The 27,119-nt window shown below is 51.5% G+C and overlaps 1 protein-coding gene across 1 annotated transcript in view; it reads right to left on the bottom strand.

Moving 5' to 3' along the window:
- The window catches only part of PLXDC2 (plexin domain containing 2), a 369,954-nt gene that overhangs the window by 61,553 nt on the left and 281,282 nt on the right, over positions 1-27,119 (bottom strand). The window contains exons 6-9 of the mRNA XM_054171328.1: positions 23,094-23,212; positions 9,625-9,724; positions 5,536-5,631; positions 3,591-3,672 (exon numbers count right to left, since the gene is read on the bottom strand). Of these exons, the coding sequence (XP_054027303.1) occupies positions 3,591-3,672; positions 5,536-5,631; positions 9,625-9,724; positions 23,094-23,212 (397 nt within the window). The remainder of the gene's footprint in view (positions 1-3,590; positions 3,673-5,535; positions 5,632-9,624; positions 9,725-23,093; positions 23,213-27,119) is intronic.

Here is a 27,119-nt window from a genome sequence, read left to right as displayed (position 1 = left end):
GCCACAAGGGGACATTGCTGTCCTGTAAACCAGCAAACCTTCTTTCCATCACCCAGTCTGGAAATGAAATCTGGAACGTCAGAAAAGCAACAGAACCTTCAAATAGTTAAAAGCAGTAAGGATTTAACAGTGAGCATTTGAACCAACCCAGTGGCCTTGCATGGTTGAGTGACTACCTCTGTGGACATGGGAAGAGCCACAAATGTTGTCTGTCTGTAAGGTCTCAGCCATAGTCCTGCCACCCTTGTTATGGGGTCAGCCAGCAAATAAAGCACAAGGAGTGGCTGGGGAGCAGCCAGGCAGAAAGGGATCTGCCTGGGGGGTACTGGGTGACAGCAGCTGAACATGAGCCAGCAGTGTGCCCATGTGGCCAAGAAGGCCAATGGCATCCTGGCCTGCATCAGGAAGAGTGTGGCCAGCAGGAGCAGGGAGGTCATTCTGCCCTGTGCTCAGCACTGTTGAGGCCACACCTTGAGTCCTGTGTCCAGTTCTGGGCTCCTCAGGTTAGGAAAGATGTTGAGCTGCTGGAAGGTGTCCAGAGAAGGGCAACAAAGCTGGGGAGAGGCCTTGAGCACAGCCCTGTGAGGAGAGGCTGAGGGAGCTGGGATTGCTTAGCCTGAAGAAGAGGAGGCTTAGGGGAGACCTCATTGCTCTCTCCAACTCCCTGAAGGGAGGTTGTAGCCAGGTGGGGGTTGGTCTCTTCTCCCAGGCAAACAGCACCAGAACAAGAGGACACAGTCTCATGCTGTGCCAGGGGAGGTTTAGGCTGGAGGTGAGGAGAAATTTCTTCCCAGCAAGAGAGATTGGCCATTGGAATGTGCTGCCCAGGGAGGTGGTGGAGTCACCATCACTGGAGGTGTTCACAAAAGGCTTGGATTAGTTGTCAGGAGGTGTTGGGTATTAGGTACTAGGTTGGACTTGATGATCTGTGAGGTCTTTTCCAAGCAGGTCGATTCTGTGATTCACTGACACCACAGATACCAAGCACCAAGCTGTATGTGGAGAAAGACTTAGCCTGCCCCATCTGGACTGAATCCTTTCCTTTTGTAAGTCAGGAGGTTTAAGAGCTGAGATAGAATGATGTTTATTTTTGTGCTCTTTCTCTATGGGTGGTGCTCTGCCCACCTCATAAATATTTTCACAGAATCACAGAACTGTTTTGCTTGAAAGAGACCTCTAGGATCAGCAAACCTGACCTAACCCCACCACGGCCAGGAAAACATGTCCCAGAGTGCCACATCCACACAGAATCTGAAATTACATAAACCCCCTCTTATTTATAGTAAAAATATTTGATCCAACACTCTTTGTAGACAAAGAGGTCTGAGACACTGGAAGGTGTCCAGAGAAGGGCAACAAAGCTGGGGAGGGGTCTGGAGCACAGCCCTGTGAGGAGAGGCTGAGGGAGCTGGGGTTGCTTAGCCTGGAGAGGAGGACACTCAGGGGAGACCTCATTGCTCTCTCCAACTCCCTGAAGGGAGGTTGTAGCCAGGTGGGGGTTGGTCTCTTCTCCCAGGCACCCAGCACCAGAACAAGAGGACACAGTCTCAAGCTGTGCCAGGGGAGGTTTAGGCTGGAGGTTAGGAAGAAGTTCTTCCCAAAAAGAGTGATTGGCCATTGGGATGTGCTGCCCAGGGAGGTGGTGGAGTCACCATCATTGGAGGTGTTTAGGAAGAGCCTGGATGAAGCACTTGGTGCCATGGTTTAGTTGATCAAATGGTGTTGGGTGACAGGTTGGACTCCATGATATCTGAGTTCTTTTTCAAACTTGTTAATTCTATTCTATTCTATTTTCTTGGAGTCACCTATAAGAAAACCAGCAGAGTCTGCACAGCAGCTGGGCTGCAGCTACAGGTAGGAAACAACCGGCTGCTGTGGACCAGAGTGATCTTCATCCTGACACAGAGTGCTCCCTGAGGGGAGCACATTATTGTGCAGTGCTTCCATTGGCCAAGCCTCCTTCACAGTATCACAGAATCACCAAGGTTGGAAGAGACCTCAAAGATCATCAAGTCCAAGCTGTCACCACAGACCTCATGACTAGACCATGGCACCAAGTGCCACATCCAATCCCCTCTTGAACACCTCCAGGGATGGGGACTCCACCACCTCCCTGGGCAGCACACTCCAATGGCTAACAGCTCTCTCAGTGAAGAACTTTCTCCTCACCTCTAGCCTAAACTTCCCCTGGCGTAGCTTGAGACTGTGTCCTCTTGTTCTGGTGCTGGGTGCCTGGGAGAAGAGACCAACCTCCACCTGGCTACAACCTCCCTTCAGGGAGTTATAGAGAGCAAGAAGAGCCCGTGCTCTTTAACATCTTCATTGATGATCTGGATGAGGGCATTGAGTCCATCATCAGTAAATTTGCTGATGACACCAAGCTGGGGGCAGGAGTTGATCTGTTAGAGGGTTGGAGAGCTCTGCAGAGGGACCTTGCCAGGCTGCACAGATGGACAGAGTCCAAGGGCAGGAGATTGAACACATCTAAGTGCCAGGTGCTGCACATTGGCCACAGCAACCCCAGGCAGTGCTACAGGCTGGGGGCAGAGTGGCTGAGAGCAGACAGGCAGAGAGGGACCTGGGGGTGCTGGTTGACAGCAGCTGAACATGAGCCAGTAGTGTGCCCAGGTGGCCAAGAAGGCCAATGACATCCTCGCCTGCATCAGGAACAGTGTGGCCAGCAGGAGCAGGGAGGTCATTCTGCCCTGTGCTCAGCACTGGTTAGGCCACACCTTGAGTCCTGTGTCCAGTTCTGGGCTCCTCAGTTTAGGAAAGATGTTGAGATGTTGGAAGGTGTCCAGAGAGGGGCAACAAAGCTGGGGAGGGGTCTGGAGCACAGCCCTGTGAGGAGAGGCTGAGGGAGATGGAGGGAAGGTGGCTACAAGAAAGCTGGGGAGGGACTTTTGAGGGTGTCAGGGAGTGATAGGACTAAGGGGATGGAGCAAAATTATAAATGGGTAGATTCAGATTGGAAGTCAGGAAGAAGTTGTTCCCCAGGAGAGTGGTGAGAGCCTGGCACAGGTTGCCCAGGGAGGTGGTGGAAGCCTTCTCCCTGGAGGTGTTTGCAGCCAGGCTGGATGTGGCTGTGAGCAACCTGCTGTAGTGTGAGGTGTCCGTGCCCATGGCAGGGGGGTTGGAACTGGCTGAGCCTTGAGGTCCCTTCCAGCCCTGACAACTCTGTGACTCTGTATTTAGTACATACTCATTGCATTCCATTGTAGATTGTAGTTTTGCTTGTAAATACAGCTTCCTTTGCTTCCAACTGGACTGGTCTGGCAATTGAGTATTAGGGGGACTTTTCAATCCCCCACACAAAGCAAGGTTAAGGAAATAGGAACAAGGACTTGCCTCCCAAACCAATGTTTTGACTCTTCTTGCCTGATTTCTTTGCTGCAGTGCAATGGGATGAAGATGGTCTTGAAATGGAGGTTTGTGTTTGTGTGGATGCACACAAGACCCAAACCCAACAATCCTTTGTGCTGGGTAACATCTGGGCCATGCTTTTGGGTAGCCTTTGAGCACAGCTGCATCCCCCCCCCACACACAGACACATACACACAAACTAAAATGAGGAAAAGCTTTTCCTTTACCTTTGGAGTTTACTGCACCAGCTACAGTTGAAGCCAATCTGGGCAGTGACACAGGGCCCACAGGTGGTAAACTGGAGACAAGCTGGGACATACAGAAACAGACACAGAGAATTACATTACCCTCACAAACAGTTCTGTGGAAAAAGCAGGAAAGAAGGAAAAGAATCAATACATTTAGGGGCTAAGACTAAGCCACTGAGCCCAGCCTACAGAATACAGAATCACAGAATTAACCAGGTTGGAAAAGACCTCAGAGGCCATCCAGTCCAACCTATCACCCAACACCATCTGATCAACTCAACCATGGCACCAAGTGCCTCATCCAGGCTCTTCCTAAACACCTCCAGGGATGGGGACTCCACCACCTCCCTGGGCAGCACATCCCAATGGCCAATCTCTCTTGCTGGGAAGAATTTCTTCCTAACATCCAGCCTAAACCTCCCCTGGCACAGCTTGAGACTGTGTCCTCTTGTTCTGGTGCTGGGTGCCTGGGAGAAGAGACCAACCCCCACCTGGCTACAACCTCCCTTCAGGGAGTTGTAGAGGGCAATGAGGTCTCCCCTGAGCCTCCTCTTCTCCAGGCTAAGCAACCCCAGCTCCCTCCCAGGGCTGTGCTCAAGGCCTCTCCCCAGCCTTGTTGCCCTTCTCTGGACACCTTCCAGTGTCTCAATGTCCTTCTTAAACTGAGGAGCCCAGAACTGGACACAGGACTCTAGGTGTGGCCTAACCAGTGCTGAGCACAGGGCACAATGACTTCCCTGCTCCTGTTGGCCACACTCTTCCTGATGCAGGCCTGTTCCAATGCACAGCACAACTCCATGCACAGAGGTACATTTTATCTCTAGGACTCCATTTGTATTCCACTGGTAAACACAGTCCCATTTCCACCTCTCTTTACTGAGCTCCATTGTGAAATTCTCCTCTTTTTGCTCAATATTAAGCACTTCCTTAAATCTCTCTCTTCCCTGGCTCCAGTGTTCCTTGCTGCTGCTAACATCCAGACACCAGCAGACCATGAGCCTGGCAAGGAAGTATGCAAGAGCTGTGATTGGATTAGGGAAAAGGAAAGTGGCTGTTGCCATCCCTGTCCACAGCAGCACAGCTGGCAGTTGAAACCCAGAGGTTTCTAAACAAGGCAGTGCTACCTTGGGCATAAAAAAGGCAGACAGAGTGCACAGTGTGTTTGGGGAGAGTCCTGTGCTCTACACAGAAGAATTTGTGTTTTCCTGGCAAGCATGACAATAGTTCTGTCTTTTGCTTTGGTTGTTTCTTGAGGAAACAAATTGCAAGGCAAAGTCATCACTGCTGAAAAAATGATTGGGCACAAATGTCATTCAAACCTGCTGGGAGCTGTCTACCTATACATTAACTTGAGCTACATCAGGAGAGGCTGAGAGCCCTGGGGCTGTTCAGTCTGGAGAGGAGAAGACTGAGAGGGAATCTGACCAATGTCTATCAATAGCTGAGGGTTGGGGGTCAGGAAGGAAGGGACAGGGCCAGGCTCTACTCCCTTGTGCCATGGGATAGGACAAGGGGCAATGGATGGAAACCACAACACAGGAGGTTCCACCTCTTTACTGTAAGGGTCACAGGGCCCTGGAGCAGGCTGCCCAGAGGGGTTGTGGAGTCTCCTTCTGTGGAGCCTTTGCAGCCCTGTCTGGATGTGTTCCTGTGTGACCTGTGCTGGGTTCTATGGTCCTGCTCTGGCAGGGGGGTTGGACTTGATGATCTCCAGAGGTCCCTTCCAACCCCTAACATCCTGTGATCTGTGAGGATGCACTGGATTAATGCATCAGCCATCTGGGAAAGAACCTGAGAGAGGAGAAGTGGAACTGTCCACGACTCCAAGTCCACAGATAAACCAAACTAGTTAAAATGGTGTTTGTGTGGCTGGGAAGGGGATTGCTCCCAGATCTGTCTCCTGCCCATGTTGTGTTTTACTTACTTGGAAGAGGAATCATCTCAACAGCTGAGAGATTGGTGATCTTGGACATCTGCAGCTCCACACGGTGGTACTCGTAAATCGTCCGGCGACGAACATCTACCAGGGAAGGAAAACAGAGAGGCTTTCATACTGCAACCCGGGAGCAGTGGCTGACACACCAGACTCTCTGCTGCCATTCAGCCAGGCCTAGCCAGGCTGGACAGCTGGGCAAAGACAGAATGGAATGGAATGGAATGGAATGGAATGGAATGGAATGGAATGGAATAGAATAGAATAGGAATGGAATAGAATAGAATTAACCAGGTTGGAAGAGACCTTCAAGATCATCCAGTCCAACCTATCACCCAACACCATCTAATCAACACAACCATGGCACCAAGTGCCTCATCCTGACTCTTCCTAAACAGGGACTCTGACCCCAGCCTGTAGCACTGCAGGGGGTTGCTGTGGGTGATGTGCAGGCCATAACCTTTACTACTCCTGACTTGGACATCTGGTGCCAAGGAATCTTGCTGCCCAGCTAAGCCATTTGGGGCCAGCAGGCAAACAGGCAGTGCTGCAGGAGCTGGCACCCAGTGGAATGAGTTACATTATGGAATCCAAGAGTAAATGCTGTGAATGTAGAGTGATAACTGTGAGGACCTCTCTGCACAGAGATAAATGACAACATTCCCCAGCAAGGCAGCAGCCAGCCAGGCTGTGCCATTTCCCAGCTGGTGCTGCACCTTTGCACGATAAACACCACAACACAAGTGACTAAGTCGTCCTTCACCTCTCAGGAAGGGAGTGCTGAGGTTCTTTCAGGGGCCTCACTGCAGGAAACAAACTGGAGAAAAACCTTCAGCAAACACTTCTAACATGCAGAGCTGCCAGTGACATGCTTGAGTTACACTGGGCACCGAGTGGCACGGGCTGCACCGCAAGGGGACTAACACAGCTCAGCCACGCTTGTGTACACGCTCTGGGTGAGTGGCTACAGCAGCATGACATGTCTGGGTGTCAAGGCAGGGATTTCCTAACAGAGGTGTACCTCATCCTGCAAGAGGTGTACCTCATCCTACAAGAGGTGTACCTCACTGCCAGGAAGAGGTGACCTCATTGTGGCCTTCCAGTATCTGAAGGGGGCTACAAGAAGGCTGGGGAGGGACTGCTCAGGATCTCAGGTAGTGATAGGACTAGGGGGGATGGAATGAAGCTGGAGGTGGGGAGATTCAGGCTGGACATGAGGAGGAAGTTCTTCCCCATGAGAGTGGTGAAGCCCTGGAATGGGTTGTCCAGGGAGGGGGTTGGGGCCCTGTCCCTGGAGGTGTTTAAGCCCAGGCTGGATGAGGCTGTGGCCAGGCTGATCTAGTGTGGGGTGTCCCTGCCCATGGCAGGGGGGTTGGAACTAGATGATCCTTGTGGTCCCTTCCAACCCTGACTGATGCTATGATACTATGATATTGAGGTGCTGGAGCATGCCCAGAAAGGGAGAATGAAGCTGGTAAAGAGCCTGGACAAGAGGGTTGGGGAGGAGCAGCTGAGGGAGCTGGGGGTGTTCAGGTTGGAGAAAAGGAGGCTGAGGAGAGACCTCATTGCTCTCTATGGCTCCCTGTAAGGGGGTTGAAGCTGGGTGGGTGTTGGTCTCTTTCTCCTAGTAACAAGTGATAGGATAGAGCAAATGGCCTCACATTGCCCCAGGGGAGGCTTAGATTGAAGATGAAGGGAAAATTTCATTCCTGCAAGAGCACTCAGGTGTTGGAACAGGCTCCCCAGGGAGGTGATGGAGTCAGCAGCCCTGGAGGTGTTCAAACCAACCTGTGCAGACACGGCACTTTGGGACACCTCTTTGTGGGCACGGTGGTGCTGGGCTGGCACTAGAAGATCTTAAAGGTCTTTTCCAACTAGGATTGTTTTATGGGACACACAGTATCACAGTAGAACCAAGGTTGGAAGAGACCTCAAAGATCATCAAGTCCAACCTGTCACCACAGACCTCATGACTAGACCATGGCACCAAGTGCCACATCCAATCCCCTCTTGAACACCTACAGGGATGGGGACTCCACCACCTCCCTGGGCAGCACATTCCAATGCCTAATGACTCTCTCTGGAAAGAACTTTCTCCTCACCTCCAGCCTAAACTTCCCCTGGCACAGCTTGAGACTGTGTCCTCTTATTCTGTTGGTGGTTGCCTGGAAGAAGAGACCAACTCCCTCCTGACTACAACCTCCCTTCAGGTAGTTGTAGAGAGCAATAAGGTCTCCCCTGAGCTTCCTCTTCTCCAGGCTAAGCAACCCCAGCTCCCTCAGCCTCTCCTCACAGGGCTGTGCTCAAGGCCTCTCCCCAGCCTCATTGCCCTTCTCTGGACACCTTCAGGAGTCTCAATGTCCTCCTTAAACTGAGGGGCCCAGAACTGGACACAGGACTCAGTGATTTATATTCTCCCACTGCCTTGAGAAGCTCACAAATAAAGTAACCCAACAAGTCTATCATATCACCTTTCTAGTAAGTGGCTGGAGCCATGCCTGATTTACCACCACTGAGCAACAAGAACGTGCATCTTTTAAGAACACCTGACACTGGCTCTCTGTGGGCCAACATTATTTACCAGTGCTGTCAGGGTGCTAATATGTTGCCTGTATATGCTAATATAAACATGTTTTATTGAAAGCACAACTGAGCCTGAGGAGAACCCACTGTGGTCTCATGCTTCCCCTTGATTAATAGCAGCTCCGGTGGAAGCTGTGAACAAACAATAAGAGCCATGAATTGCCAGCTCCCCCACCAGCAGGGCTTAAGGAGAAAGGTAGGAGGCTACACACAGAATGCTAGGGGCTGGGAGGGACCTCTGGAGATATAGAATAGAATAGAATAGAATAGAATAGAATAGAATAGAATAGAATAGAATAGAATAGAATAGACCAGGTTGGAAGAGACCTTCAAGATCACCGTGTCCAACCTATCATCCAACACCACCTAATCAACTAAACCATGCAACCAAGCACCCTATCAAGTCTCCTTCTAAACACATCCAATGATGGTGACTCCACCACCTCCCTGGGCAGCACATTCCAGTGGGCAATCACTCTATGTAGAATTTCCTCCTAACTTCCAGTCTGAACCTCCCCTGGCTCAGCTTGAGACTGTGTCCTCTTGTTCTGGTGCTGGGTGCCTGGGAGAAGAGACCAACCCCTTCCTGACTACAACCACCTTTCAGGTAGTTGTAGAGGGCAATGAGGTCTCCCCTGAGCCTCCTCTTCTCCAGGCTAAGCACCCCCAGCTCCCTCAGCCTCTCCTCACAGGGCTGTGCTCAAGGCCTCTCCCCAGCCTTGTTGCCCTTCTCTGGACACCTTCAAGTCTCTCAATGTCCTTCTTAAACTGAGGGGCCCAGAACTGGACACAGGACTCAAGGTGTGGCCTAACCAATGCAGAGCACAGGGCACAATGACCTCCCTGCTCCTGCTGGCCACACTGTTCCTGATGCAGGCCAGGATGCCATTGGCCTTCTTGGCCACCTGGGCACACTGCTGGCTCATGTTTAGGCGGCTGTCAGTCAGCACCCCCAGGTCCCTCTCTGTTTGGGAGCTCTCAGCCACTCTGCCCCCAGCCTGTAGCTCTGCATGGGGTCTCTCTGGAGTCTTCTCCAGGCTGAACACCTCCAGCTCCTTCAGCCTATCCTCATATCAGAGGTGCTCCAGCCCTTGGATCCCTCCTCTGGACTCACTCCAGCTTCCAGCCTGGATATATTTCTGGTTTTGGACAGAGATGACTTTTCTGAGCAGGTTGCTTCTTCCCTACTCTGGACAGGGAGACCTATTCCAGACAGACTATCTCCTGGAGTATCTCCTGGAGTATCTCCTGGAGTATCAGCCTGTGCTGGCTGACAGTTTCATTTTACATTACTTGGCTGACCATTTGCTCATCAGCTCCAAAGGAACAATGACGGAGAAAGCCACGCTGGGGAGTACCGAGCAAATAAAATTACACTTGAATTAACAAGCTGGAATGAGCTAAGTGATTTGTTGTGCAGCTAATCACCCTTAATGAAATCAGCTCATCCTCAGTCCCCAGCCCCCAAACCATTAGCGCCACTCCAGCTCTACGTACTGGGAATCTGCTGGATCCTGTGCACGACCACGAACGCATCGGAGAGTCCCACTTTGACAGGGTGGTTGGTGGAACTTATCTGGGTCACAGCAACAGGGATCTGGAAGACAAAACAGGAAGGCAGGCATGAAAGGCTGAAGGGGAAATACTCAGACTGAAAATGACAGCACTACCAGAATGAACCTTCAACCAGTGTAAATTCAGAGATGCACAGAGGTCCAGCATGGGCTTCTCTAAGCTAAACAGTTCCTTAATCATCTTCACTGGACTGTCCTTAGAATCACAGAATGATTTGGGTTGGAAGGGACTTTAAACATCATCTGGTTCCAAACCCCCTGCCATGGGAAGGGACACCTTCCACTACACCAAGTTGCTCAAGGCCTCATCCAACCTGGCCTTGAATACCTCCCTGGGCAGCCTGTTCCAGTGTCTCACAACCCTCCTGTAAAGAATTTCTTCCTAATCTCCAGTCTCAATCTCCCCTCTTCCAGTTTCAATCCATCCCCTCTCATCCTATCACTACAAGCCCTTTTAAAAAGTCCCTCCCCAGCTCTCCTGGAGCCCCCTTCAGGTACTAGAAGGTTGCTCTAAGGTCTCCCTGGAGCCTTCTCTTTTCCAGCCCTGATCACAAATCCTAAGTGCTTTATCCAGTACAGTATAATATGTCTAAGGATCTGCTGAGGACTGAAATTACTGGTTTCAATTGTTATTCCATCCCAGTTTGCTTCACATCTTATGCAACAATATGCACATCAACACTTAGGGGTGGAACAATTGCTCATGACAAGGCAGGCAAGAGTAGCAATTTTCAGTGATTTATTTCCCCTAGTGGAAGAAAAAAGTGTGCTAGCATCAGACAAGGAGGAGGAAACAATCCCTCAGCTACTGTTCATAGACACACAGATTGCATCAGGTTGCAAGTGACCCTTAGAGGGGTTCAGCTGAACCCCTGCTGAACACACAAACTGTGAAAATCCAGTTGGGAATCAAGATTTCAAGGCTGATGGCTCAGGTAACTTGCACTGAAAGCCCTTGGAGACCTACATGAAGAGATCTCTGGCCCAACGATAGAAATGTTTAACATGCCCTGGAGCAGCAGGGAAAGGGTCAGTGCCATAGAATTAGAGAATGGGTTTGGTTGGAAAAGAATCAAAGAACCATAGAATCAACCAGGTTGGAAGAGACCTCAGAGATCATCAAGTCCAACCTAGTACCTAATGCCTAACACCTCCTGACAACTAAACCATGGCTCCAAGTGCCACATCCAATCCCCTCTTGAACACCTCCAGGGATGGGGACTCCACCACCTCCCTGGGCAGCACATTCCAATGGCCAACAACTCTCTCAGTGAAGAACTTTCTCCTCACCTCTAAAGAAGCCTAAACTTCTCCTGGCACAAATTGAGACTGTGTCCTCTTGTTCTGGTGCTGGCTGCGTGAGAGAAGAGACCAAGTCCCTCCTGGCTACAACCTCCCTTCAGGGAGTTGTAGAGGGCAATGAGGTCTCCCCTGAGCCTCCTCTTCTGCAGGCTAAGCAACCCCAGCTCCCTCAGCCTCTCCTCACAGGGCTGTGCTCAAGGCCTCTCCCCAGCCTTGTTGCCCTTCTCTGGACACCTTCAAGTCTCTCAATGTCCTTCTTAAACTGAGGGGCCCAGAACTGGACACAGGACTCAAGGTGTGGCCTAAGCAGTGCTGAGCACAGGGCACAATGACTTCCCTGCTCCTGCTGGCCACACTATTCCTGATGCAGGCCAGGATGCCATTTGCCTTCTTGGCCACCTGGGCACACTGCTGGCTCATGTTCAGGCAGCTGTCAATCATCACCCCCAGGTCCCTCTCTGTTTGGGAGCTCTTCAGCCACTCTGCCCCCAGCCTGTAGCTCTGCCTGGGGTTGCTGTGGCCAAAGTGCAGCCCCTGGCACTTTGACTTGTTGAATGCCATCCTGTTGGACTCTGTCCATCTGTCCAGCCTGTCAAGGTCCCTCTGGAGAGCTCTTCTACCCTCTAACAGATCAACTCCTGCTCCCAGCTTGGTGTCATCTGCAAATTTACTGATGACTAGGCTAGGGCCAAACCAGGGCCTTCAGCACCACACCTCTGCCTCTTGGTAACACCTCCAGGGATGGACCTTCAACCACCTCCCTGGGCAGCCTGTGCCAGTGCTTGAGAACCCTTTCAGGGAAGAAGTTTCTTCTAATCTCCAACCTAAACCTCCTCTGGGACAACTTGAGGCCATTTCCTCTCACCCTCTCACTTGTTGCTAGGGAGAGGAGACCAACCCCCACCTGGCTCCAACCTGGAAGCTGCAGAGAGACTATTTCCAAACAGAATAAGGCAGATGTTACTGTCATTGTATGTTATTAACCACTGGGAGAAACTACCAAGGGAAATGATGATTTTTTTACCCATTGCTGCTTTCAGATCAGAGTTGGATATCCCAGGTTTCAAGGCTGGCCTTCAGGTAACCAAAAATTACTCTGTCTGGAATCAGATGAAACTGAATCAAGGGTCAGAAGACCCAAGGTGCCAGCTCAGCTTTCACTCTGTACAAGTAGTCAAATTATCCTCTTGGGCAGTGGTTTTCACACAGCAGAAAAAATGCTGAATGCAAAGATCTTCTGTCCATTAAAGGACTATTCAGCACAGACAGCATGCCAGTTAATGGCTTGACTTCTGGTGTTTGAGTTGAGCATCAGCAGTCATTCTCCTGGCTCCCACACTATCATTCAGCTGTGCTTTGTCCTGATTGCACAGAATCACAGAACCATTTCAGCTGGGAAAGTAAGGATCATCCAGGTCAACCATTCTCTAACTCTACCAAGGCTGGGGCTAAACCATGGCCCTCAGCACCACAGCTCTGCCTCTTGGAAACACCTCCAGGAATGGGGATCCAACCTCCTCCCTGGGCAGCCTGTGCCAGTGCTGGAGAACCCCTTCAGGGAAGAAGTTGCTTCTAAGCTCTAACTTCAACATCCCCTGCTGCAACTTGATGCCATTTCTCATCCTATCATTTCTTGCTAGGGAGAAGAGACCAACCCCTACCTGGCTCCAGCCTCTTTTCAGGGAGGTGCAGAGAGCCAGAAGGTCTCCCCTCAGCCTCCTTTCCTCCCAGCTAAACCCCTCCCAGTTCCCTCAGCTGCTCCTCCCCTGCCCTGTTCTGCAGACCAGCATCATTGCCCTAGGCTGTACCTCGAGTCCTGTGTCCAGTTCTGGGCCCCTCAGTTTAGGAAGGAGGTTGACTTGCTGGAAGGTGTCCAGAGAAGGGCAACAAAGCTGGGGAGGGGTCTGGAGCACAGCCCTGTGAGGAGAGGCTGAGGGAGCTGGGGTTGCTTAGCCTGGAGAAGAGGAGGCTCAGGGGAGACCTTCTTGCTCTCTCCAACTCCCTGAAGGGAGGTTGTAGCCAGGTGGGGGTTGGTCTCTTCTCCCAGGTAACCAGCACCAGAACAAGAGGACACAGTCTCAAGCTGTGCCAGGGGAGGTTTAGGCTAGAGGTGAGGAGGAAGTTCTACACGGAGAGAGTGATTGCCCTTTGCAATGGGCTGCTCAGGGAGGTGGTGGAGTCACCATCACTGGAGGTATTCAGGATGAGACTTGATAGGGTGCTTGGTGCCATGGGTTAGTTGATTAGGTGGTGTTGGATGATAGGTTGGATGTGATGATCTTGAAGGTCTTTTCCAATCTGGTCTATTCTATTCTATTCTATTCTATTCTATTCTATTCTATTCTATGCTATTCTATGCTATTCTATTCTATTCTCTGGACACACTCCAGCCCCTCAGTGGATATGGCTTTATAGCAAGAGGAAGGAAGATGCTTTGAACTGATGCTGAATTCTGTTCTTCATTTGAGTCAGCAATGCAGACATCATTTGCCATCAGAACTCTCCAGTGTTATTCTTCTCAACTTTTATTCTTCTTGACTTTGAGGATTTGTCATAGAATCACTGAATGCCAGGCTGGAAGGGACCCCAAAGACCATCTGCTCCAACCTTTCTATATGGCAGTGGAGTTGCAATGAGCTGGCCCAGCAGCCTGGCAAGTTGAGTCTTACAACTGACCAATGGAGGGAACTCCACCACTTCCCTTAGGAGATGTTTCCAATGACTGTTCTCATGGGGAAAGATTTTCCTCTGGAGTCCAATGGGAACCTCCCCAGCAGTAACTTGTCCCCATCAGCCCTTGTCTTTCCCACAGACTCCTTGTGCAAAGGCAGTCTCCATCCTCCTGGCAGATGGCAGATGTCAGAATCTTACTCTTGTACAAAGAATAAAATGAATGTCTCTGCCCTTATTCTGCAGGAGATTGCAAGCAGGCTGCCATTAATGCTCCACTTCAAAACTCAGCATCAAAGCTAAGAGCCAGAGCATGCTGCAAAGCAGCAATTAGGAGCACAAATAGGACTTAGACAGGGTTTTCTTTGCCAGTTCCCTGAATAGTTATTAATTACTCTGCAGGCCAAACTGCAGGAAACACCATCAGGAATTTTGTGTTGCATCAATTGCTCCTCTGTTAAGATAAAAAAGCCTCTTTCCATGTTAATAGTTTTGGATAATAATAATAACAATGGATAAAAAAACCCAAACAAACAACCAAAAATCCCCAATGTCAGGCACAAATAGAATCATAGAATCAACCAGGTTGGAAAAGACCTCAGAGATCATCAAGTCCAACCTAGTACCTAATGCCTAACACCTCCTGACAACTAAACCATGGCTCCAAGTGCCACATCCAAGCTTATAGAATAGAGTAGAATAGAACAGAGTAGAATAGAATAGAATAGACCAGGTTGGAAGAGACCTTCAAGATCATTGTGTCCAACCTATCATCCAACACCACCTAATCAACTTAACCATGGCACCCAGCACCCTATCAAGTCTCCTGAACACCTCCAGTGATGGTGACTCCACCACCTCCCTGGGCAGCACATTCCAATGGGCAATCACTCTCTCTGTGTAGAACTTCTTCCTAACCTCCAGCCTAAACCTCCCCTGGCGCAGCATGAGACTGTGTCCTCTTGTTCTGGTGCTGGGTGCCCGGCTACAACCTCCCTTCAGGGAGTTGCAGAGAGCAAGAAGGTCTTCCCTGAGCCTCCTCTTCTCCAGGCTAAGCAACCCCAGCTTGAACACCTCCAGGGATGGTGACTCCACCACCTCCCTGGGCAGCACATTCCAGTGGCCAATCTCTCTTGCTGGGAAGAACTTTCTCCTCACCTCCAGCCTAAACTTCCCCTGGCATAGCTTGAGACTGTGTCCTCTTGTTCTGGTGCTGGGTGCTTGGGAGAAGAGACCAACCCCTCCCTGGCTACAACCTCCCTTCAGGGAGTTGTAGAGAGCAAGAAGGTCTCCCCTGAGCCTCCTCTTCTCCAGGCTAAGCAACCCCAGCTCCCTCAGTCTCTCCTCCCAGGGCTGTGCTCCAGACCCCTCCCCAGCCTCGTTGCCCTTCTGTTGCAATGCAGGCAGGACAGCCACCCTGACTGTCCCTTTGGGGTTTGGTTTTCCCATTGTTTCCTTCAGTTTTGAGCCAACAGTCACAAGGTTTGGGGGTTTCTTACTGGAAGCTGAATATTTTCCATCACACATAGCAGGAGCATCAGCTTTGTCTACATGCTAGCGCTTCCCCACTCTGTGGTGGGTCACTAATTTTAAAGGCATAACCTCAACCCAGCACAGCTCTCCCATTCAAGCCTGCCTCCTTTCACAGCAGGAAAAAAGATGTTCTCCTCCAAGGCTCTTGGAGAATTGTTTTCTCACTTCACATTTTGGGCAATTCTGAACAAGCATTTCAACTTTAATGGTAGTGTCTGGATGACTACATCAGGAGAGACTCATTAGTATTTAAATGAACAAAAAAAAAAGGCCTTCAAGCCAGTGAAATGAAGAGAAATGTCTTAAAGCCAGGAAGAAAGCCTTTGGTAGCTTGGCTTCATTTGTCCTACATTCATCATGGACAGGCAAAGAAGCCAAATGTTGCCCTCAGGAACCCCAGCTGTGGTGGGAAAAGGCTACAGGGGGGTTGTTCAAGAAAGGAAAAAAGCTCTTGAGAGCTGAACATAGAACACAGAGCCACAGAATGCCAGGCTGGAAGGGGCCCCAAGGCTCATCTGCTCCAACCTTCCTAGGTGACAGTGGAGTTGCAATGAGCTGGCCCAGCAGCCTGGCAAGCTGAGCCTTACGACTGACCACTGGAGGGGACTCCACCACTTCCCCTGGGATAGGATTCCCATGTCTCAGTGTTCTGATGGGGAATCATTTTCTTCTGGAGCCCAATGAGAATCTCCCTACTGTTCTGCACACCAGCATCATTGCCCTTCTCTGGACACACTCCAGCCCCTCAATGGATATTTCTTTATAGCAAGAGGAAGGAAGATACTTTGAACTGATGCTGAATTCTGTTCTTCATTGGAGTCAGCAATGCAGACATCATTTGCCATCAGAACTCTCCAGTGTTATTCTTCTCAACTTTTATTCTTCTTGACTTTGAGGATGTGTCACAGAATCACTGAATGCCAGGCTGGAAGGGACCCCAAAGACCATCTGCTCCAACCTTTCTAGGTGACAGTGGAGTTGCAATGAGCTGGCCCAGCAGCCTGGCAAGTTGAGTCTTACACCAGTCCATTGTAGGGGACTGCACCACTTCCCTTGGGAGATGATTCCAATGGCTGCTCTCATGGGGAAAGATTTTCCTCTGGAGTCCAATGGGAACCTCCCCAGCAGTACCTTGTCCCCATCAGCCCTTATCTTCTCCATGGGAATCCTTCTCAAATGGAGTCTCCATTCTACTGCCATCTACCCTTTATGTACTGGGCCATGGTAATAAGGTTTCCTCTCAGCCTCCTCTTCTCCAGGCTGAACAACCCCAGCTCTCCCAGCATTCCCTCACATGGAAGGGCTGCCAGGCCTCTGATCATCCTCTTGCCCCTTCTCTGGACACTCTCCAGCCTGTGTTCCACAGCCTTTCTTTGGATTGTTTTTCATACATCTCTTTTGTCAAAAGCTTTGCAGGCATTTTTCATCCCAATTTGAAAAATCCCTAACTTCTGCAGCATTGCTGAAGTGCTGTGTGGTAATTCCACTCAGGACAAGAATAACTCAGTCCAGGGGAATACAGAGATTCAGACAGTGGAGAAAATGCAAATTAGAATCATAGAATTGTCAGGCTTGGAAGGGTCCTCAAGGCTCAGCCAGTTCCAACCCCCCTGCCATGGCCAGGGACACTTCACACCACAGCAGGTTGCTCACAGCCACATCCAGCCTGGCTGCAAACACCTCCAGGCAGGAGGCTTCCACCACCTCCCTGGGCAACCTGTGCCAGGCTCTCACCATCCTCATGGGGAACAACTTCTTCCTCACATCCAATCTCAATCTCCCCACTTCTACTTTTGCTCCATTCCCCCCAGCCCTATCACTTCCTGACACCCTCAAAAGTCCCTCCCCAGCTTTCTTGGGGCCCCCTTCATGTCCTGGAAGGCCACAGGAAGGTCTCCTGGGAGCCTTCTCTTCTCCAGACTGCACAACCCCAACTCCCTCAGCCTGTCCTCGTAGCAGAGGAGCTCAGGCCCCTGCTAATCCTCGTGGATTAATGACAAGAACATTAAGAACTCCTTTCCATGACAGCACTGTGCTTCTGGAGGGAGCTTCCTGTAGTGCTGTGACAGCAAGCAGCCTCTGCCAGTGCAGCAGAACAATTGTTTATCCACACTAAGTGATTTCCTTCACACCATTCTAAGGAACCCTGTGTGATTGATGAGGTTGCCCCTTTCCTCCTGTCTTCCCAAGTGAATAGTCTTCCACTGCCTGGCACCCTGCATCAGCATTTACAGTCATGCAAAATGAACACAAGATTCTATCAGAATGACAGGAAAAGCCCTGCAAAGATCACTGAGTCAAACTTTCAGCATGGAGCACCATGGCTATTAAACCATGTCCCCAGGTGCCATGGCCACACATTTCTTGCACACCTCCATGGATGGTGACTCCAGCACTCCCTGGGCAGCCTGTTTCAATCCCTGACCACTCTTGCAGCAGAGAAATTTTTCCTATCTCCACCCTAACCCTCCCCTGGCACAATTTCAGGCCACTGCCTCTCATTCTATCACCTGATACTACATCAGGAGATACTAGGGAGAAGAGACCAATCCTCACCTCACTGCAGCCTCCAGTCAGGGAGTTGTAGAGAGCAATGAGGTCTCCCCCTCGGCCTCCTTTACTTCCTGCTAAACAACCCCAGCTCCCTCAGCTGCTCCCCATCAGAGCTGGTCTCCAGACCCTTCCCCAGCTTTGTTGCCCTTCTCTGGACCTGCTTCAGCAGCTCAACATCCTTCTTGGAGTGAGGGCCCCACAACTGAACCCAGTATTTGAGGTGTGGCCTCACCAGTGCTGAGTGCAGGGGACAATCACTGCCTACACATTCTGGGGCTCAGTTCCAGACAGGGCAAAGCCAGGGGCTGCACTTTGGCCACAGCAACCCCAGGCAGAGCTACAGGCTGGGGACAGAGTGGCTGGAGAGCTCCCAAGCAGAGAGGGACCTGGGGGTAGTGGTTGACAGCAGCTGAACATGAGCCAGCAGTGTGCCCAGGGGGCCAAGAAGGCCAAGGGCATCCTGGCCTGCATCAGGAAGAGTGTGGCCAGCAGGAGCAGGGAGGTCATTGTGCCCTGTGCTCAGCACTGCTCAGGCCACACCTTGAGTCCTGTGTCCAGTTCTGGGCTCCTCAGTTTAAGAAGGACATTGAGACACTTGAAGGTGTCCAGAGAAGGGCAATGAGGCTGGGGAGAGGCCTTGAGCACAGCCCTGTGAGGAGAGGCTGAGGGAGCTGGGATTGCTTAGCCTGGAGAAGAGGAGGCTTAGGGGAGACCTCATTGCCCTCTACAGCTCCCTGAAGGGAGGTTGTAGCCAGGTGGGGGTTGGTCTCTTCTCCCAGGCACCCAGCACCAGAACAAGAGGACACAGTCTCAAGCTGCGCCAGGAGAAGTTTAGGCTGGAGGTGAGGAGAAAGTTCTTCCCAGAGAGAGTCATTAGTCATTGGAATGTGCTGCCCAGGGAGGTGGTGGAGTCCCCATCCCTAGAGGTGTTCAAAAGGGGATTGGATGTGGCACTTGGTGCCATGGTTTAGTCATGAGGTCTGTGGTGCCAGGTTGGACTTGATGATCTTTGAGGTCTCTTCCAGCCTTGGTGATGCTGTGACCTCCTAACCCAGAAGAGCAGTCTCCTGACAATGTCACTATTGAAATGTCAGAGTTCATGTACAGTTCTTGTCAAATCTATCTTAAAAATGACAAATGGAAGGATTTTCCCTCCCCACTTCTCTGGGTCTTGAAGTCAGGAACTTTGTTGCCATCTTGAAGAAGATTTGTTTTCTTCTTTTGCCTTTCATCAGCTGGAGATAACCAAAGCTTTGGTGCACACTCCTCTGGTTCAGCAAAGCTGGAGTCAGGATGCTAATAAATGGCATTTTCAGAGTGCTGTGTTCAGAAGCAGAGCTGAGGCAGACCTTGCACCAATGTGCCTTTTAAAAGACAAGGGAAGCTGGGCACGTGGGCAGAGCAGAAGCTTCTCCTGCCTGCAGTCCTGGCCCAGTGAGAGCATCCTGCAGCACTCCTGCTGGCATGGTACAAACCATCCATCTCAGGTGAAGATATGACTCCTGCTAGGAGAAGAAGCCAGATCCTCACTAGCTTCCTAATGGAGGGGAGAGCAGTACTATTAGTTCTGCTTCAGTCAGGTGCATGGCTTCATACCCAGGCAGGAAAAACGAGCCTGAAGCTCACAAGTAGTTTATAGGGTAGAGAGAAGAGAAACTGGAGATCATAGAAGCACAGAAGAGTAGGGCCTGGGAGGGATCTCCAGAGATCATTGAGTCCAACCCCCCTGCCAAAGCAGGATCACCCAGGGCAGGTCACACAGAGCACATCCAGACAGGGCTTGAATGTCTCCACAAAAGGAGACTCCACAACCACTCTGGGCAGCCTGCTCACAGCAGAGAAGTACCTCCTGATGATGAAGTGGAACCTCCTGGGTCCCAGCTTGTACCTGTTGCTCCTTGTCCTATCACTGGGCACCAAACAGAGCCTGGCCCCTTCACCCTGACCCCTACCCCTCAGCTATTGACAGACATTGATCAGCTCTCCTCTCAGCCTCCTCTTCTCCAGACTAAACAGCCCCAGGGCTCTCAGTCTCCCTTCACAGCAGAGCTGTTCCAGTCCCTTCATCATTCTTGTGGCTCTCTGTTGGAGTCTCTCCAGCAGATCCCTGTCTCTCCAGCACTGGGGAGCACACATTTCTCCAAGTCTGGCCAGTCAGACATATCACTCATGCATTTTTTTAACATAGGGAGGATATCAGAGGCATTTATGTCTTGCAGAGACAGTCATGCTTTGAATGCCAAACTGAGACTCAAATAGCCAAAAAAAAGAGAGGAATTATGCTTTGCCCCCAGGGCTGGATGAGCTCATCCATCTCCTGATTTTCACTTGCATGAAGTTCAGCTGGAGTTAGAGCCTCTAGGCCACAGGCTCCAGGATCCCAGCATCTCTAAAGAGAACACAAAAGCCATCTAAAGTGACAGCTGGAATACTGAAACACTTGGAGAGTGCAGAAGAACCCAGCTGAGAGAAAACAACATATTGCTGGTAGGAAGGCAAACCAGGTGCCCCCAGTCTCAGCAGCATGCCCCTCCCTGAACTAGAGACACAAAGCAGGTATTTCTTCATTGAAAGACATCAGACACCAAGAAAGGACAGTTGCAGGAGAAGAGATAAGCTTTTAATAGTACCCAGTGAATGTAGAATCTTTTCCAATAGAATCACAGAAACATTCAGGCTGGAAAAGACCCTCAGGGTCACCAAGTCCAACCCAGGACCCTGCTCCACAAGCTTCACCCCTAAACCACAGCCCCAAGCACCACATCCAAACCACCTTGAAACACAGCCAGGGTTCATGACTCCACCACCTCCCTGGATAGCACATTCCAATCCCTGACCACTCTTGCTGGGAACTAATGTTTCCTACTCTCCAGGCTAAACCTACCCAGTGACAGCTTGAGGCTGTTCCCTTTGGTTCTGTCACTCATTCCCTGGGAGAAGAGACCAGCACCAACCTCTCCACAACCTCCTTGCAGGGAGCTGTAGACAGCCAGGAGGTCTCCCCTCAGCCTCCTCTCTTTCACACTAACCATCCCCAGCTCCTTCAGTCTCTCTTCATCAGATTTCTTCTCCAGGCCCTTCCCAGCTTCCTTGCCCTCCTCTGCCCTGGCTCCAGCACCTCCACATCTCTCTGGCATTGAGCTGCCCAACCCTGGACACAATACTCCAGCTGTGGCCTCCCCACAGCTGAGTCCCAGGGGACAATCCCCTCCCTGCTGCTGCTGGACACAGCATTGCTGATCCCAGCCAGGAGGCCTTTGGCTTTCTTGGCCCCCTGGGCACACTGCTGGCTCCTCTTCAGCTGCTTGGCCATCAGCACCCCCAGGTCCCTTTCTGCCAGCAGCTTTCAGCCACACTGCCCCAAGCCTGCAGCCTTGCTTGGGGTTGCTGTGCCCCAAGGGCAGGACCTGGCACTTGGCCTTGTTGAAGCTCCTCCTGTTGATGTTGGCCATGGATCCAACCTATCCAAGTCCCTCTGCAGAGCCTCCCTGCCCTGGTGCAGATCAACTCTCCACCTAACCTGGTGTCACCTGTGAGCTTCCTGCTGACACACTCTGTGTCTTCATCAAGGGCACCAAGAAAGATGTGAAGCAGAATAGGCTCAAATGAGGTGAACTCACTGAGCAAACTAGAGAATCACAGAATGCGAGGGGTTGGAAGGGACTTCTGGAGGTCATCCCAGTCCAACCCCCCTGCCAAGGCAGGGTCACCTAGAGAAGCTCACAGAAGAACATGTGCAGGTGAGCTTTGAATACCTCCAGAGATGGAGACTCCACCATATCTCTGGGCAGCCTGCTCCAGCACCCTTAAATTAAAGCAGCTCCTCCTCATGCTTAGATGGAGCTTCTGATGCTCAAGTCTGCGCCTGTTACCCCCTGTCCTGTCACTGGGCACCAGTGATAAAAGCCTGGCCCCATGCTCCTGTCACCCACCCTTTGGGTATTGAGCAGCACTGAGGAGATCCCCCCTGGGGCAGGGAGCTTTCAAACCCCAAGAGGAGCTTATTCAGTCAAGAATCTACCAAATGCAGAATGTACTAAACAGTCAGGATTGACTAAACACTCAGCATTTAAACCCCCCCAGAAAAGGCCATTCAGAACCCAGGAGCAGCACATCTGAGCCACTCTGATGGCTTTCAAGTCCATCTCAGGAACAACTCTTCTATGATAAAATGTCACTCTCAGCAAAATACAAACAATGAAATGGAATGCTCTGAGAATAGCTGAGGTTCAAAAAGGGAAAGAAGGAGGAAGGAAAGAAGGGGGAGGGGAAAGGAGACAGGGGAAAGGAGATAGGGGAAAGGAGATAGGGGAAAGGAGAAGGATAGGGAAAGGGAGAAAGATAGGGGAAGGGGAAGGGAAGGGGAAGGGAAGGGGAAGGGAAGGGAAGGGGAAGGGAAGGGGAAGGGAAGGGAAGGGGAAGGGAAGGGGAAGGGAAGGGGAAGGGAAGGGGAAGGGAAGGGGAAAGGAAGGGGAAAGGAAGGGGAAGGGAAGGGGAAGGGAAGGGGAAAGGAAGGGGAAAGGAAGGGGAAGGGAAGGGGAAGGGAAGGGGAAGGGAAGGGGAAGGAAAGGGGAAAGGAAGGGGAAAGGAAGGGGAAGGGAAGGGGAAGGGAAGGGGAAGGGAAGGGGAAAGGAAGGGGAAGGGAAGGGGAAGGGAAGGGAAGGGAAGGGAAGGGAAGGGAAGGGAAGGGAAGGGAAGGGAAGGGAAAGGAAGGGAAGGGAAGGGAAGGGAAGGGAAGGGAAGGGAAGGGAAGGGAAGGGAAGGGAAGGGAAGGGAAGGGAAGGGAAGGGAAGGGAAGGGAAGGGAAGGGAAGGGAAGGGAAGGGAAGGGAAGGGAAGGGGAAAAGGGGAAAGAGGAAAGGGGGAAGGGGAAAAGGGGTAAGAAAGGGAAAGGGAAGGGGAAGGGAAGGAAAGGGGAGGGGAAGGGGAAGGGAAAAGGGAAGGGAAGGGAAGGGAAGGGAAGGGAAGGGAAGGGAAGGGAAGGGAAGGGAAGGGAAGGGAAGGGAAGGGAAGGGAAGGGAAGGGAAGGGAAGGGAAGGGAAGGGAAGGGAAGGGGGAAAGGGGAAGGGGGAAGGGGAAAAGGGGAAAGAGGAAAGGAGAAGGGAAGGGGGAAAGGGGAAAGGGGATAGGGAAAGGAAAAGGAAAAGGAAAAGGAAAAGGAAAAGGAAAAGGAAAAGGAAAAGGAAAAGGAAAAGGAAAAGGAAAAGGAAAAGGAAAAGGAAAAGGAAAAGGAAAAGGAAAAGGAAAAGGGAAAGGAACAAAAGGCAAAGGGGAAGTTCCTGGCAGATATGAACTGATTTCTTTACTGAAATGACAATTTTCAGAGCCAACTTACTTCTTTGTAGCCGAAAATGATTCGCCCATCATTGAGCAGGGTGGCCTGAAAAGTGAAACTGCCCAGGTTGTAATTATCCTGCAGGTGTACATGGTCCCACTGGACAACTAGTGCTGTGCCTGTGAACCCCAGAGTGGGGGCAGAGAGGCAAAAGGAAGGGGAAAAAATAACATGAGAAAAATATTCACAGAATCACCGAGTTGTCAGGGCTGGAAGGGACCTCAAGTTCCAACCCCGCTGCCATGGCCAGGGACACCTCACACTACAGCAGGTTGCTCACAGCCACATCCAGCCCGGCCTTAAGAACCTCCAGGCAGGAGGCTTCCACCACGTCCCTGGGCAACATGTGCCAGGCTCTCACCACAGTCATAGGGAACAACTTCTTCCTAACATCCAATCTCAATCTTTCCACTTCTAGTTTTGCTCCATCCCCCCCAGTCCTATCACTCCCTGACACCCGCAAAAGTCCCTCCCCAGCTTTCTTGGAGCCCCCTGCAGATCCTGGAAGGCCACAATTAGGTCTCCTGGGAGCCTTCTCCTCTCCAGACTGCACAACCCCAACTCTCTCAGGCTGTCTCCATGGCAGAGCAGCTCCAGCCCTCTGCTCCTCCTCGTGGCCCTTCTCTGGACACCTTCCAGCACCTCCAGAGCCTTCCTGGCACAGAGGCTCCAGAACTGGACCCAGAGCTCCAGCTGTGGTCTCAGCAGAGTGGAGCAGAGGGGCAGAATCCCCTCCCTGGCCCTGCTGGCCACACTTCTCTTGCTGCAGCCCGGGCTCTGCTTGGCTCTCTGGGCTGCAAGTGCTCCCTGCTGGCTCCTGTTGAGCTTCTCCTTCCCCAGCACCCCTGAGGCCTTTTCTTCAGGGCTGCTCTCCAGCCAGTCCCTGCCCAGCCTGTAGTGGTGCCTGGGATTGCCCTGAGCCAGCTGCAGGACCTTGCCCTTGGTCTTGTTGAACCTCCTGAGGCTGGCTTGGGCCAGCAGCCTGGAAGTCAGCACTCTGATAAGAATTAGCAGTGTCTTCCTCAGAATCCACAAGTTCTTTCAGCACAGATGACAAATCTCAGGCCACAATGTTTAATTATTTGTGAAATGTTTCCAACCCCTGCCTGCAGGGAGGAGGATTTCCTCATGGGAGTCTGCTGCATTGGGTAAATATCCCAGAAAATAAATATCCAGCAAAACCAATGCTGCCAGCCATGGCTTGGTTGAAGGGAAAGGTTATGGCTAGGTGCAAAGGTTGCAGGATATGTTTTGACCCCTGACCTAAAGCATAAATATTAAACCCCCTGGCTGGAACTGTGACAGCTTTTGGGATGTACCCTCAGCAGGGTTGCTGATGACACCAAGCTGTGTGGTGCAGCAGACAGCTGGAGGGAAGGGATCCATCCAGAGGGACCTGGACAGGCTGCAGAGCTGGGCACAAGCCAACTTCAGGAGGTTCAACAAGACCAAGGACAGGGTCCTGCAGCTGGGTGGAGGCAATCCCAGGCACAAATCCAGGCTGGGCAGGGACTGGCTGGAAAGCAGCCCTGAGGAGAGAGACTTGGGGGTGCTGGGGCAGGAGAAGCTCACCAGGAGCTCTCAGTGTGCACTTGCAGCCCAGAAAGCCAACCAGAGCCTGGGCTGCAGCAAGAGAAGTGTGGCCAGCAGGGCAAGGGAGGGGATTCTGCCCCTCTGCTCAGCTCTGCTGAGACCCCACCTGGAGTACTGCCTCCAGTTCTGGAGCCCCTAGTACAAGAGGGATCTGGAGGTGCTGGAAGGTGTCCAGAGAAGGGCCACCAGGATGAGCAGAGGGCTGGAGCTGCTCTCCTGTGAGCACAGACTGAAGGAGTTGGTGCTGTTCAGTCTGGAGAAGAGAAGGCTCCCAGGTGACCTCATTGTGGCCTTCCAGTATCTGAAGGGGGCTACAAGAAGGCTGGGGAGGGACTGCTCAGGATCTCAGGTAGTGATAGGACTAGGGGGAATGGAATGAAGCTGGAGGTGGGGAGATTGAGGCTGGAGGGGAGGAGGAAGTTCTTCCCCATGAGAGTGGTGAAGCCCTGGAATGGGTTGTCCAGGGAGGTGGTTGGGGCCCTGTCCCTGGAGGTGTTTAAGCCCAGGCTGGATGAGGCTGTGGCCAGGCTGATCTAGTGTGGGGTGTCCCTGCCCATGGCAGGGGGGTTGGAACTAGATGATTCTTGTGGTCCCTTCCAACCCTGACTGATACTATAACACTATGACACTGTACTATGATGTGCTCACAATTTGTGCTTGGATTCATGATAATAAAACCACCCAGGGAATGGCATGGACTGACCCAGGCAGATCTAAAACAAGCCTAGATCTCATGATGTTTAAAGCTGTGACACTAAACTCTCCAAGTCTGAATTCAAAGCAGAGGGTCACTGCCACTGCCTTTGCTGGCTGGAGGCCCAGGGTGAGGCACCAGCTGCCTTTCAACCACAGAGGTTATGTGTTCAATATACTGATTATAACTGACTGCAGGAGACACATACCCACAGATATCTCACAGAGCTTCAAGTTATCATCCTGCAGTTTGCCTTTCACCCTTTCAGTCTTTGGTACTAGAGGCTGTTGAGGCCTCCTGGTGTGGATGAGTGTATTGGGGTCCAGCCCTTAGCCACTGACAGCTTTATTCACCTCATCCCTGCTCTGCCTCTCTGTGTGCTTGCTACTGCAGGCCACAACTGCTGTTTTCATTGTAGCTGGTGGGGAGATGGTGCTGGCTCTTCAGATACTGAAGTAACAGGAGCTTGCACTCCCATGCAAGAGAGACTTTGAATTGTAAACCTGGTAACACACAGGGTTACTTTGAGTCATGGCTGGTTAGAGTTTTGTGGACTTCAACACCCAGAAGGTATCTATCTATCTGTGGGCAGGTTGAGGCTGGTTGCCTTTAAGAAAGTGTCCCAGTTTCAGCTGGTTGCCCTTAAGGAAGCCACACAGCTGCAGTCCTCCAGAAGGTACAGAGTGTCCAGGAGGGGTACTGGGATCTGTAATCTTTGTGTTTCCCCCCATGCATCCTGCAGCTCTATCCATCTGGCTGCAAAGTTATTGTCTTCCTCTTTCTTCCCTCCCTCCTCCCTGCAGGCAGTGAGCTGCTCTGGGGGGAGGATGGTTCCAGCCTTGTCTGTGACCTTCAAGGTCTGACTAATTTTGACTGTGCAATCCTGGCCAATTTAATACCAGGGACCAAGGGGAGGCAGTTTCAGGCCTGGCCAGCCTGAATCCAGCCTAGCAATGGGGTGGGTGGGGGAGGGATGGAGAAAGCTGTGGGGCATATGTTAAACCCCAGGTGGGGAGAAAAGGAGCAGTAGGCTTTTGGTGTGATTCAGTGGAGGTTTTGTGTGAAGCTTTTTGGCTCAATGAGCTCCTTTGTCAAACCCAGCTCATGCATGCCTTTGTGTTTGCTCTGCTTTGCTCTGCTCACCACCATGCATTGTACCACTGCAGTACTGCAGCTTGTGAAGAGATTTTCCAGTTCAACTTCCCAGTACTCCAATCCTCTGTGTGAAGCAGTTTGCTTTTGCCCCAGGGGCATTAGAGCAACCTGCCCTGCTCTAAACCACTAAGTTGCGGTCCTCAAGGGGCAGGATGGACCAGGAGATGGACCCAGGAAATTGCAATGTTCTTATTCTATTCCAGAGTCCTGCTGTCTCTTTATAAACTGGCAGCAAGGACAACTCAGTCTCTTTTCTCCCTCCTTTCAGCTCTCCAGAGGGAGCCCTTCCCTGGGAACATGGGGGAGGCCTTTCCGTGGCCATCCAGCCCTGACTCATTTTCCTTGCACAATCTTGGCCCAGTGGAAGGGAGACAACGTGGGGGGAGCAAAGGAGCATTGGGGCTTGTGGTTTAATCTGGCTGGGGGATGGCTTTGGGGTTTTTGCATGTATCCTGTATATGTCATAGGTGTTGAGGACCTATGTGTCCTGTATTTTCATGTATAGTTTTGAATATAGAACCACAGAATTGTCAGGGCTGGAAGGGACCTCAAGGCTCAGCCAGTTCCAACCCCCCTGCCATGGG

This window comes from Dryobates pubescens, chromosome 21 (assembly GCF_014839835.1).
Source record: "Dryobates pubescens isolate bDryPub1 chromosome 21, bDryPub1.pri, whole genome shotgun sequence".
Taxonomy (NCBI): Eukaryota; Metazoa; Chordata; class Aves; order Piciformes; family Picidae; genus Dryobates; species Dryobates pubescens.
Note: the sequence above shows the minus strand (reverse complement) of the source record. Positions and strands in the feature narration are given on the sequence as shown.